The sequence below is a fragment of the Engraulis encrasicolus genome, chromosome 23, assembly GCF_034702125.1.
Source record: "Engraulis encrasicolus isolate BLACKSEA-1 chromosome 23, IST_EnEncr_1.0, whole genome shotgun sequence".
Taxonomy (NCBI): domain Eukaryota; kingdom Metazoa; phylum Chordata; class Actinopteri; order Clupeiformes; family Engraulidae; genus Engraulis; species Engraulis encrasicolus.
In genome coordinates this window covers 20570840-20583943 of record NC_085879.1, presented here as the reverse complement: position 1 = coordinate 20583943, position 13104 = coordinate 20570840, and the positions used below count along the sequence as shown (strand labels likewise).

At 43.2% G+C, this 13104-nt stretch overlaps 1 protein-coding gene across 4 annotated transcripts in view; it reads right to left on the bottom strand.

Annotated features, from left to right (window-relative positions):
- zdhhc2 (zinc finger DHHC-type palmitoyltransferase 2) overlaps positions 1-12819 on the bottom strand; it is a 28936-nt gene extending 16117 nt beyond the window's left edge. For all 4 annotated transcript variants that reach the window (XR_010032771.1, XM_063189360.1, XM_063189358.1 and 1 more), the window contains exon 1: positions 12396-12819. Coding sequence is in view for 3 of the 4 variants with exons in the window: in XM_063189360.1 (XP_063045430.1) it covers positions 12396-12522 (127 nt within the window). In the remaining variant the exon portion in view is untranslated. The remainder of the gene's footprint in view (positions 1-12395) is intronic.
- Positions 12820-13104: the final 285 nt, after the last annotated feature.

The window sequence follows — 13104 nt, the reverse complement described above, 5'->3', positions numbered from 1 at the left end:
GTAACTGGTGAGCAGTCGTTGGCTGTTCCAAAAGATGAGTAAAGAAATGACATACATCCAGTGTATCCAGACTGGTATTGAATGATCACTTAAATCCATAAAGCCATCAAATAAGATCTGTACATGCATTTAAATTTACACAGAAAGACCTATATACACTGCAACATACAGTACCGCACGCTCAGAGACAGTGAGAGAGAGAGAGAGAGAGAGAGAGAGAGAGAGAGAGAGAGAGAGAGAGAGAGAGAGAGAGAGAGAGAGAGAGAGAGAGAGAGAGAGAGAGAGAGAGAGAGATCTAAACATAGGAAAACAGCTATACATTATATATACTGTTGAGTCAAAAAATTAAGTCAATCCAGTGTATCCTGACTGGTATTAAATGATCACTTAAAAGTCCATAAAGCCATCAAATAAGACATGTACATGCATTTAAATTCGCACAGAAAGACCTGTCTACACCTATACAACATACAGAGTCCTTAACACCTAAAACACCTATAGCCTACATTATATACACCACACACACACACACACACACACACACACACACACACACACACACACATCACACACACACACACACACACACACACACACACACACACACACACACACACACACACACACACACACACACAGTAAAGCTCACACAACATTGGTTCGGCAGCATCCCAGCCGAAAACATGCACAGAAAAATGGTGCAAGGCACACTGTTTACAGCACAGCTACATTTCTTAGAATTGCAGGGGCTTTTACTCTTGCAACCACATCTGATCATCTGTAAAATGTAGTCTGGTGCCACTTTGACATTTTCTGGAACACTTATTGGTATCAGTGCTTTGTTGCATGGGTCTTTCTTCCATCCAAATGCTTCAGGAGATAGTTCAGGTGGAGTGTGAACCAATGTCCTCCACAATATTGCTTGAAAATGAGCCCTTTTCACATTCTCAAGAAATGCCTCTGTTGTTGGTGGAAGAGCAGCCAGGTTAGGTGAAGATAAATTACCTTTCCCATTCCTTTTCCCCCATACCACCAACCTTGTATGTGACATGCTGATACTGTCTGGAATGCCATAACATGCCGACACAAAATTAGTGGCCTCACTGGAAACTTGTTGGAATGGTGCCAGCACATTACCAATTGATGTCAAGTGATATCCAGCTTTTAGGGTCTTGATAACAGAGCCTTTACCAATACCAAAATGGGATGCCGCAGTGTCACACCCTGATATGGCATGGGCTGGTAAAAGGTCAATTACAATGTCCTGATGTTTAGCCACTGTTGAAGCTATGTCTATTACTGCCCTGTCTTTGGAAGGTGACTCCATAAACAAAGGCAGTGTCAGTCCTGCTTCATGGTAGTGATGTAAAAGCAGGACAAAGACATCAGTGTCATCTGAAATGACACATATTTTTGTAGCATTTGCAGCACACTTCAGGACTTGCTGTATAATAATGATGTCAGCCTCCTCATGATGGGTCTCCAAGTCATGCCTCAGCCTTTTCTCTTCACTTTCCATTTCAGTTGGCAAAGGATCTTCCCCAGTCACCACCAACTTGTACTTAGACATACTCTGTTGATGAAAGAGCCTGTCATGAATCAAATCATCACATATCATTCGGATGAGCTGTTTTTTGTTTGCAACAGAGGACAGTATGACCCTCTGTGCTGGAAGTTGTGTTGTTGGTAACAACTGATATTTCCTGCTCACCCCAGTCTGTCTCCCATCTCTTGCAACCGACTTTATGCTGTAATCGTGGTACCTGTCAAAGACAAGGTATACATCGCTGTTTGCCAGGTATTTAGTCAGTCTGTCCCTCACATTACCAATGAAATCAGCTACTGTGCCATCTGCTGGCCAGTGAATGGTCCAAAGAAGTGCTGAACCATCAATGACCATTACATCTGCACCACAAGCAGTCCGTCCAGACACTTCAACCTGAAGCAATTTCTTCAGCATGGATTTATTTGTGCAAATTCTCATTCCCTCTTGCGTGAACATTGAAGTTGGGACAGGTGCTAGTTCGTGTGAGAGGACCTCCCTCACATCAACATCACGTTCACTACATAACAGGGCAATAACCCTTGTGTAGATTGAGTTTAAATCATACACCTTTGATTCACCAACACGGACAGATTTGCATGTTGCTGCCATTGTCTCAGCGTTCTTGGGTATGGTGTTATAAAAGCCCCCTGGCCAAGTGCTCTCAAACTTTGTCATGGCTGCCTGTCCAATACTTACAGCACTTTCCACATTAACAGATGGGGGAGAAACCTTCCCAGTTACAAAATTCAGAAGTCTTTCCGATGCCCATTCGGGTCCAATGGATGAATACAGTTGGTAAGTTTCTGCCATAGCCCAGACCTGTCTTTCTCATCGGCTTCGATCCTAGCATTGCCCTCCTCCTTATGATACAACTGCATCCTGGAATGGCTTGTCTCCTCATCTTCCATGTCCATCATATCTGACTCAATTTTACAACAGATATGGCGGCTCAGTGCCCAGATTTTCAAAGCATCTGACTTTAGGGTTATGCCAATGATTCCTCATGCACTGTGCCCATATCTCATGAAAGTGGACTCAATGACTTGGTCTGTCCACAACCCATTCCATACTCCACACATGAGTCTTGTCACATGCTGACCCTGGAGGGAAAAGGTTTGCACATTTGGCGGAAGTGACTCCATAGAACGCAGATATAAGAGACCATATCTGGCATAATTGACATGACCAGCAGCAAAGTAGTATGGCAGCATCTTCCGGAATGTGACTAGATGGAGAAGCCAGTCACCTTCACGCTCTGCTCTGATATATGACATCATCAATAAAACTGGTTTCACCAAGACATCAACCCAGAGTTTGTATGTCTTGCTTTGACTTGCAATGTCATCCAAGTGTTTGATGATGTCGTGCATTCCTGTAAATTGTCCATCTGACACTGTGCACCGGAGCACCTCTTCTGCCATCAGTCGCAGAGCCCGTACATTCTGAGGGAACTTCTTCCCACTTAACAATTTAGGAAACCCCACCGAACACTGCCTGACAGAACATCAGAAAGGCCACTTTCTGCCATCAATGTGCCAATACAGCCAACAAAACTCATTAGTGCATGCATACCCCCAAGCCGCAAGTACATGTCTGTGAAATGTGTGGGATGGGCCCACAACACTTGCACTGCAACCCGGTAGAGCTGTTGGTCACATGTCAGTATGCTGAACTTCTGTCCAGTTGCAAATGTTAGCTGTTGGACCCTAACCATTGCTGTCATCATGGTGTCTGGATCTGAGGGCTTCATGTCAATCAGTGGTAAATAGAGTGCCTTTGTCTTGAATTGTTAACAGGGGATCAAATATCCCTGTTTATTTTGTTCCATAAAATACAAATCAATGACTATATATGTAGGCCCTATACCTTTGGGTCATTTTGTGGATTTACATTTTTAATTTGATCTCTTTCCATGTTAATACGACCACCGCTGAAATTATGTACTTTGTAGGCAAACAAATAATCAGCCAAAAATTATGTAATTATTACTGACAATTTTTATTTTGTGTTACAACAGCACAGGAAGAGTAAATGGCAATGTATGAAATTGTGAAATTCTGCGTTGAATTAGTAATCCTTTCTGGGTATGTCTGAGCTGACACCACCAATATTCGCCTAAATGTTACATATTTCTGCTTGACAAACAGCTAGTTATGTAATTGTCTAAAATGTATTTGGTACGAGGACACTTTCTCCACTTTGATGTGGCAGGCCTACCACCCAGAATGCTCTATGGTTAATCATAGTGCAGTTATGAAGCTGTCAAAAGCTTGTGGGCTATGGCTGCAGCGAAATCAACATGAAAGGGTTAATATCTGAAATTGGCACATCACCCACTCTTATCCTGATGGGTAAGTGTTGGACAACTACAAACAGCAAAACCAAACAACCCACTATGAGATGTAAAGCCACGTTTGGCGAAATGTTGGCCTTTGTGTCTCCGACTTGGAAAATCAGGCTTTTTGGGTGAATGCCCCGCCCCCAAACATGCATGACCCCACCCCCACTGATGTCCATACCTCACCACCTCTTCTTATACACATCCTACCATGTAAACAAACACAAAATAAGTATGGTATAGGGTATTTGGTCAGCATAACATGAATTGGGAGCCAAACACTGTTGTAATCTATGACTGCAGCACATCAAGCATAAAAGGCTCAATATCTGAAAATGCTCAAGGGATATCACCGGGCATCGTCTGGAATCTTAATAGGTACACCTTAGGCAACCACAAACTGCAAAGAAAAAAACTTTATCAGACGAAACTGGGTTCGGCTGATATTTGGCTTTTGGCTGCCGGACTATGTTATGTGCAATCAATAAATTCACCAATGAACAGACCCAGAGTTAGGGAGAATTGAATAAGTCATGAACAATAAGTCAGGTATACTGAAAGACCAGCCAATGTGCAACAATGGAAAGTCAAAAAGCATATACAGTACATGTCTCATAAGTGTACACCCCTGACATGTTTGCAGATTTGTAAGTAGGGCCTATATCTTTTCATAGGACAACATTAAAGAAATGTTAATGTTTAGAGACATACTGTAGCATTCAAAAGCTTTTGAGGTTACAATACAAGCCAATCATTAATGCCCCATAACAAGCCAACTGTAGTCATAAAAAAAACTGCTTACAGTATCTGAGTGGATACAGTAAAATATAGAGCAGTCCAGCCGAGCATGAAACGCCCTGGCCCTGAGAGGAGAGAAGATGATGGGAACTGCTGTGCTGCTGATGCATTAACGTCCTTTAGAGGGGACAGGCACTGCTGACTAGCTGACACAACAACCACTTTCTGACTTGAGGCTGCCTCGTGAAAGAGGTCGTTTGAGGAAGGGCTGCAAGAGTTTCAAACATCAAAACAAAAGTTACAATGGGAGCTCTTCACTGTGCAAATCACCTTGGGGCTTTTTTGGTGTTTGAACTTGTTCTTTTATTCTGCACCCGATTTTAATGTTTGGGATGTGCGAATGTGAGTACTTGACTTTGTGCCTTTTGAGAGTGTGTACTGTATCTGTATGTACTGTATGAAGACATCTGTACAAGTGGTGTGTGTCTATAAGATTAGATCATTTTTGATGTGAACATGTGCTGTGTGTGTCATGTTTGTATGCTGCTGTATATGCAACCTTTAGTGAGGATAGGCACTGCTGACCAGCTGACTGACTGACCAGCTGAGACTCCCTATCACTTTCTAACTTGAGGCTGCCATGTGAAAAAAGAAACTGAGGTCTGACTGAGAGGGGAGGGAAAACACAGAAGCAGATATTAGTGTTTTTTACTATATTTGGTCCATTCCCCGGTAAACCTGGTATGCAGTAACCTGGGACACCAACCCCTCATACTAACTACACTTTATTTCATTTTGAGGATCACCTTGGTGGTGAATCTGTGCTGAAGGTGTAGACCTGTAATAGTTATGTACATATGTTGTTGTTACCAGAATGGCAGTGACCAAACCTTAACATATGTACTCAGGGGCGTAGCAGCGAATTGTGGGCCCTATGTACAATCAGCTCCTATGGAACCCCCCCCCAAGCCATATATTTACATCAGACTCTGTGTGAGCCCCCTATACACAGGGGGCCCTGGTGACTCAGTCACGCTTTACGCTTTACCCCTGTATGTACTGTTGTTGTATTGTAGCAGTATGGAGTTTAATGTACTTTTTTTCAATGAATAGTAAAGCATTCCACCGGCGGAAGGGTGCGCATTCGGAGGCTACAACGATTGGTTCTGTCTATTACCCAATCGTTGCATTCAGTCTGCTCACGGCCAAAGAGGGCCAGCAAGCCATTAATCATACTAGAGGATATTGTGACGCATAGGTAACCACTGAGTGTGGCTGTGTGAGCTGGAGAGTGAATGAATGAACGAAGGGGATGGATGCAGTGCAGTTCTGGCCAGCACTCCACTGCAGATGTCTCCCGCAGTTCCCTTGAAGGATTCTAGAATGTTGCTGTACATTCTATTCTGGAATCTTTGCCTGTTTGTTGACCATTTTGCACTACCTTGAAAATCTTTGCTACGTTGATAAATACAGGCAGCCTGCATGATACTGCACAAGCACACCACTGAATGTAGGCCTAATATATCTGAATATGAACCATGTAGGATGCAGTTGTTATCCATTATACTTATATATATAGTTTTAATTACAACATAGGCTATGTGTCATACATTGTGGATAGACACACTTTTGCACACTTACTTTACATACCCCGTTATATCACATCACATTACATCTCAAAATCAAACTGGTGCTCCAGCCATCCTAATATGCACTTATAGATTGGTAACACTTGTGCTTAGTTATCTGAAAGCTGTATTACTGGATCTAGATGTTGCTCCACTGCTTTTCTACAGTATGTGTGTGTTTGGTTATCAGCTCACTGACGCTACCAGGCTGAACAACGATGGGTGTGCATTTCCAAGCCGCACTAAGTGCTTGTGCATTAAGAAATGGGTCACTCGGAGATTGCTTGAGGTTGCATTTGACAGGGAGGCAATAAGCTTAGCACTCAGACTGTGGATCAGCTGACATTACCCCGATAAGCTTTTTGTGCAACCAGCTACCGCTACAAACATTACACAAGTGTGCACAACACTCCCCCTACACTCCACCATCACCTCTCACATTTGTTTTGGTCATTTCATTACAGTTACAATCAACTCTAACTCCTCAGATCAGCTGACATCACTATCTAAGCTTTTTAGATAGATAGATAGATTATTTATTTGTCCTTTCGGAAAATTGTTCTGTGCCATTTTCAGTGCATCTGATACAATTACAAAGACATTACAATAAACAAGAACACAATAGACAAACACAACCCCCCCTCCCCTCCCTCTATAGGACAAAAAGACAGGTTGACAAAAAACCCAACATAAACACAGTAAAGTGCAGTATTCAGTACCAAAGTGCAATGTGCTATTCAATCTAAGTTACAGTTGTCTTATTTAGCATGGATATACTAATAGGTATAAATGATTGGCGGGCTCTGTTTGTCTTAAATGAAGGCATCCTAAACCTCCTACCTGAGGGCAACAACTCATATGCTTGCTGTAAGGGGTGTGAGAGATCCTCACATATGGTATTTGCCTTCTTTACCACCCTTGCTTCAACAGTCATGGCCATGCTATTTAGTGGCTGGCAAGCAATCTTGCTGGCCATGTTGATTATCTTATGGAGCTTATTTTTTATTAACAACAGACAGGGAGAAGTACCAGGCTACAGAACAGAAACATAAAATGCTCTCAACAAAAGAATGATAAAAAACCTGCATCATATCCCTATCCACTTTAAATTGTCTTAGCTTTCGCATGAAGTACAGTCTCTGCATTCCCTTTTTGTAAATTACATTACATTACATTGCATTTGGCAGACGCTTTATAACCAAAGCGACTTTCAAAAGAGGACATATTCAAGCCAACATCACAAGCAAATACGCTTTGCGATGTGCAATAGTATCGGTGTTACAGCTCCAAGTTAATTTGTCATCTATTACAGTTCCCAAATATTTATAGTTTTTTCACCACCTCAATGTCTTCCCCATGTATGACCATGTTCTGATTGGGTGTTTCTCACCATTCTAAAATCCACAATGAGTTCTTTTGTCTTTCTTGTATTTAGAAAAAGACAGCTGGACTCACACCACTCTACAAACTGATCCACCCAGGCCAGGCCCTGTATTGGGTCTCATTGCTGTCTTTAATTAGCCCCACTATGGCTGTATCGTCTGCGAATTTAATCGTGGCATGATCAGTTGTATTGCTTCTACACTCATTTGTGTAGAGTGTAAACAGTACAGGGGAAATTACGCTCCCCTGTGCAGCTAGCTATGCACATTACTTATGTTGCCACATGTCTAGGTTTTTTTAGGATTGCCCCGGTTTGCTAAGGTCCTTCCTCATATTACCCCAAACGCATATCACATTCACAGGAAAAGTCTTTAAATTAACAACCACACACACACACACACACACACACACACACACACACTTTTGGAATTTCATTACTGTTAACTCTATCAGACATAACAGTTAAAGCTGTTTGTGCAGTCAACTAGACACATTACACAACACTACTCTACACAGCAGATGGCATTTCTTTACAGCTGTCTAGAGTTCAGCCTACGTATGGTAAATCTCTGAATGAATGATTGAACTTTGTTTTACAAAGAATGATGTAGATGTTAGTCGTACATATATTACAACAGGCAATTATTTAATCATATTATGTGCTCAGAAAAACAGCACAGTAGAAGTACTGTGTTACTACTATACACTGGCAAACTGGCAATGTACAATAGCCTGGAATTATTGCCGGGTATTATTGGCTATAAAGGTGAAGAAAAATTAATAAGCCATACTTTTCTGTGCAACTAAACAAGAAAGCTACAGTGCTATACAAACTGCCAGTGAGTGCTGTGGTCTGGTGTGTGGTAACATGAATTCAGGAATGCCTTTCATCCTGTTAGGTTCGATTCCCGACCCGCCAGGTTGGTGGGGGTAGTAATTAACCTCTCCTCTCCATCCTCCTGACATATCCTGAGCACTGCTCCCTTGTTTTGCCATTTGGGCTGCCCCCTTGCACAGGTGAAGCATAAATATTTTTTGTGTGTGGTGTGCACTGTGTGTTGTGGAATGCTGTGCCACAATGATAATTGGAGTTTTCCAGGTGGGCATCACTGACATAATTGTTACTTTAAGGTAAGCAAAACTTAATTTAATGTCACATACTTCAACTGATGTGGCATCAACATCCCAATACAGTGCAGAAGCTATGAAATTGTGAGATATGTCCAGTTTAGATTGGATTGTTTTGCCTTCCGATTTTTGGGATGAGATGGTTTTGCCTCACATTTCTTCCTTTACAAAGAGTATAACCTAATTTGTATTTTTTTATAGCTCAGCTCATGCAAGCTTGAATCATAAAATTAGTAAATGAAGTTAAAAAAAACAGTATGGCCTGTTCACCAAACATCAAATATTATATCCATTGCACAGCATGGTTCCAGAACTGATGTGTCTTTATCACACAGTGTGACAGCCTGCACATTTTCAGATCTGACAACACCATAGCTTTTTCACTAGAAAATGGCTTGAAAACAAGTGCTCTTCATTTTGCTTTGGCCCCTTGGAAGCTTATTGTAAGATAACAGAATGCGTCCAGCTAACAGAAAACTGCTGCCCATCCCAATGAGCAAAAAACAAAGGGCCAGGGAAAGTATTATGTTTGTACTCCCATTGCCGGTTTTCTGGTAGGCCTACAGCTGGACACAGGGCGAATCGCTCGCCGCTTTTTGCATTACGATTGAGCTGTGTCGTGCCTATTAGAAAACCAAAAAGTGCAAGGCCGAGTCGCACTGTGTCGAACTGTAGGCCTACCAGAAAAACAGCAGTGGAAAAGAGGCATCTGTTGATCGATTTGTCGTGCTCAGTTTTTATTCTGAGGTGCTGCACCACAGAATGGCCTATGTATGGGAAACACCAGGCGAGGGCTTTGAGCACAGTGAGTCTAATGGGCAGATGTTATATCGCTGATCTTCTGTTACAGTGAAGTCAAAATTCAGCAGGTCACAGACAGAAGTAATTATTATGCTTTGGGCCAAACCCAGTCTGGTGATCAGCTATTTCCTCTCCCTGCTATTTCTGGCCCATCTCCTTCCCTTTATCTTGGCCCACACACAAATACTTGACACGCACAAAAATGCTTGACATCTTGCTGACATCTTGCAATGGGCGGGCATGAATGGAACTCGGGGGGAGGCAGTGTTTCAATTGGAAAAATCCCCCCCACTTATTGCACTTATTGTACCTCAGCAATTCAGCCAACTGGAGCTGAGCATTCTCGGCTGTAGTTTTCACAGTTATACACTACAATGCGTAGAGCAGGGGTTCCCAAACTGGTGGTGTAGCACTTTGGATGGCTACCTCTGTTGTATTGTAAAGTACTATATAAGTAAAATTGACTTGACGTGACTTGACTAGATGGATAAAAAAGATAAATCCACAGATCAACAATTAACATCAATTGGTATTATTCATCATGTTAGTATTTCACATGCAGGCCCAGGGCCGCGGACAGCTTTGGTCAGGTCAGGCCAGGCCAGGGAGAAAGTCATCTGGAAGCTCCCACTCCTTGGTCCCAAGACAACTGAACCCTTTGTCGCCCACTGTCAGTTTCCCTGTTCACGTGCACTAACCCACCCACCCCTTCCAAAAGCCGATGGGGAGATGTAATGAATGAGTGAATGAATTAATGAACGAAATTTATGAATTAAAAAAGCAGACAGGGAGATGAATGAATGAATGAATGAATGAATGAATGAATGAATGAATGAATGAAATGAAATGGTAAGCGGCAGAGAGCCCTGGACCAAGTGAATGTCAAGCCGTAAGTTCCCACAGCTGAGTTGGTGGTAGCAAACTAAGAAGAGTCTGACAAACCGGCAAGGGGTGTCAGACAGCACCTGTGTGTGTGTGTGTGTGTGTGTGTGTGTGTGTGTGTGTGTGTGTGTGTGTGTGTGTGTGTGTGTGTGTGTGTGTGTGTGTGTGCATCCGTGTGTGCGTGCGCGTGCCGTGCATCCGTGTTCATGCCAGACAGACAGACAGACAGAGAGAGCGGAAGATAGAGAGAGAGAGAGAGAGAGAGAGAGAGAGAGAGAGAGAGAGAGAGAGAGAGTACTGTATGTGTGAGTGTGTGTGTGTGTGTGTGTGTGTGTGTGTGTGTGTGTGAGAGAGAGAGAGAGAAAGAATGTGTGTGTGTGTGTGTGTGTGTGTGTGTGTGTGTGTGTGTGTGTGTGTGAGAGAGAGAGAGATAGATAGAGAGAGAGAGAATGTGTGTGTGTGTGTGTGTGTGTGTGTGTGTGTGTGTGTGTGTGTGTGTGTGTGTGTGTGTGTGTGTGTGTGTGTGTGTGTGTGTGTGTGTGTCCATTGAGGCCGCCTGACTGCAGGCAGCTCAGCATAAACACGTTTGGAGCTCAGCTCAGCTCAACCCAGCAGAAACATCAGCAGTGTGTGTGTGCTTGTGTGTATGTATGTATGTGTGTGTGTGTTGTGGTCTGTTACCCCACCACAGCTCAGAGAGTGTACCAACAAGACTGAAAAACACCTGAATATCTTTTAACCACTCAATGCATTCTGGGGCTGAATATTCATCAAAATAAATGTGAAAATCACAAATAAAAAACAGTGTTAGGCGAGTGACATGCAGGGGATGGCTGCGACAACACTTGGGTTTGGTGGTCCGAAATGTTAACTCATCTGCTACATAGCACACTACATTGGGTAGAGAACCTTTGGGGTTTCCGGGACCTTTTGGGTTCCCCATGTAGCAGCTGAGAGTTCTTGGAGGAACCTCCACATGTTAACACTGTGGCACTGTGCTGTTCCCAACGCAGTGAATAGTGAGCGAGTGAACGTTTCGGATGTGGCTTAGTTTGTAGAAGACTGGCTGTGATCTGCAATCGGGATCCTTACAGGCTCAGAGAGAGAGAGAGAGAGAGAGAGAGAGAGAGAGAGAGAGAGAGAGAGAGAGAGAGAGAGAGAGAGAGAGATGTCTTCAGAAAAGGAGAAAAGTGACCCACATGCCACCCGCTGAGATGGCACAGGAAGATGAAAGTGCATTGCAGCTTGAAAACTGGCAAATTCCTGCTCACACAAGCGACTGTGGGGTTTCTGCAACTTTGAGCTGTCAGTTGTCTGTGCTTTATAGGCACTCTTCATTGTAACTTAATATGTAGGCTATCATGGAAGATGATACAGGTAGGTATAAATCTGTCTTGTTTTGATGTATGCACTCATTGCCAGACTGTTTACAAGTGGCCATTGAATGCTGTCCAAACGGATGCCTGTTTCTTGATCAATGGCAGGCATGTGTAGGCTATTCCACATCTGGTTATGGATAAATGATCAAATCAGGCTATACAGCACTTATATCGCATCTTCGAGTGACGTTTAGAAATATAGAGTGAGACACACAAATGTCTTGTCTGTGGAGTCATGCGGTATGCAAATTGTGATATTTTTGTATCTGTCTGTGCTGTTCACCTGACACAAATAGAACTCTCTCAAAGTGACTCAACATTTTTTGTTGTTGTTGGCGCTTTCCAAATGCCATCGCGCGCAAAAAACCTAAACGTTATCCCTCCCCTAACCACTTAATCGAATAATTAATTTAGTGTAAGTGATTCTGACACAACAATTTAGAACCCACAGCTGGTTGCACACCAGACCTACATGTTAGCATCACACTTGATCATACACATACTTTTACTACTGGTGCCTGATGTAAATATCTGCAAAGGCACTGGTCTGAGTCATTGGAAAAGCGTCTTACCGATGCAAAGCTGGACAACATAAGCGTAGTAAGACCATGCCACTATAACGGCGATGAATAAAACTGGGATCCAGTGTAAAACTCTCTTGCAGCCCCGTGTGACACTGCGCGACCCAGACGGCGCCATCTTTCACCAGGACCAAAATCTGGCCTCTGTTGGTTATCCACACTGTCACTGCATCGTTTTTGGTTGATGGAGGACCTGCATTTGACGCTGGTTCATGTTCACTCTGGTCCGACAGAGCGAGCGTCTAATCGGCTGATCCGCGCTGCGTCGACCAGTCTCGACCGCGGTGCAATAACAGCGCCGCCCCTTCTCACCAAGTTGCCATGACGTTCCTGGGATGCTGTATGTGCGTATATATGTGTGTTCGCTCCGTCGGTGCACATGGGTTTATCCACTACACACACACACCGACACTGATATCCGCTCGATGTTTCTACAGTAGCCTATCTGTCCCATTTCGCACAAAACAGCTCTGAGGGGAGAGGGAAAATCCCTCTCCTTCCTTTCTCTGCAGTGTGCCAGCGTCACAAGGTGGATTTTGTAGGGACTGTAGCAAACAAAGGATCATTACTGGTCTGGCAAAAAAAACCCACTGACACAATCCGCCACACTTTTTGGAACACCTGCCTGAAAAAAAAACTTGTCTTGTGTGCACTTAACCTTACCCAGTATGGTCCAGGTGTTTCACCTGAATTTATAATG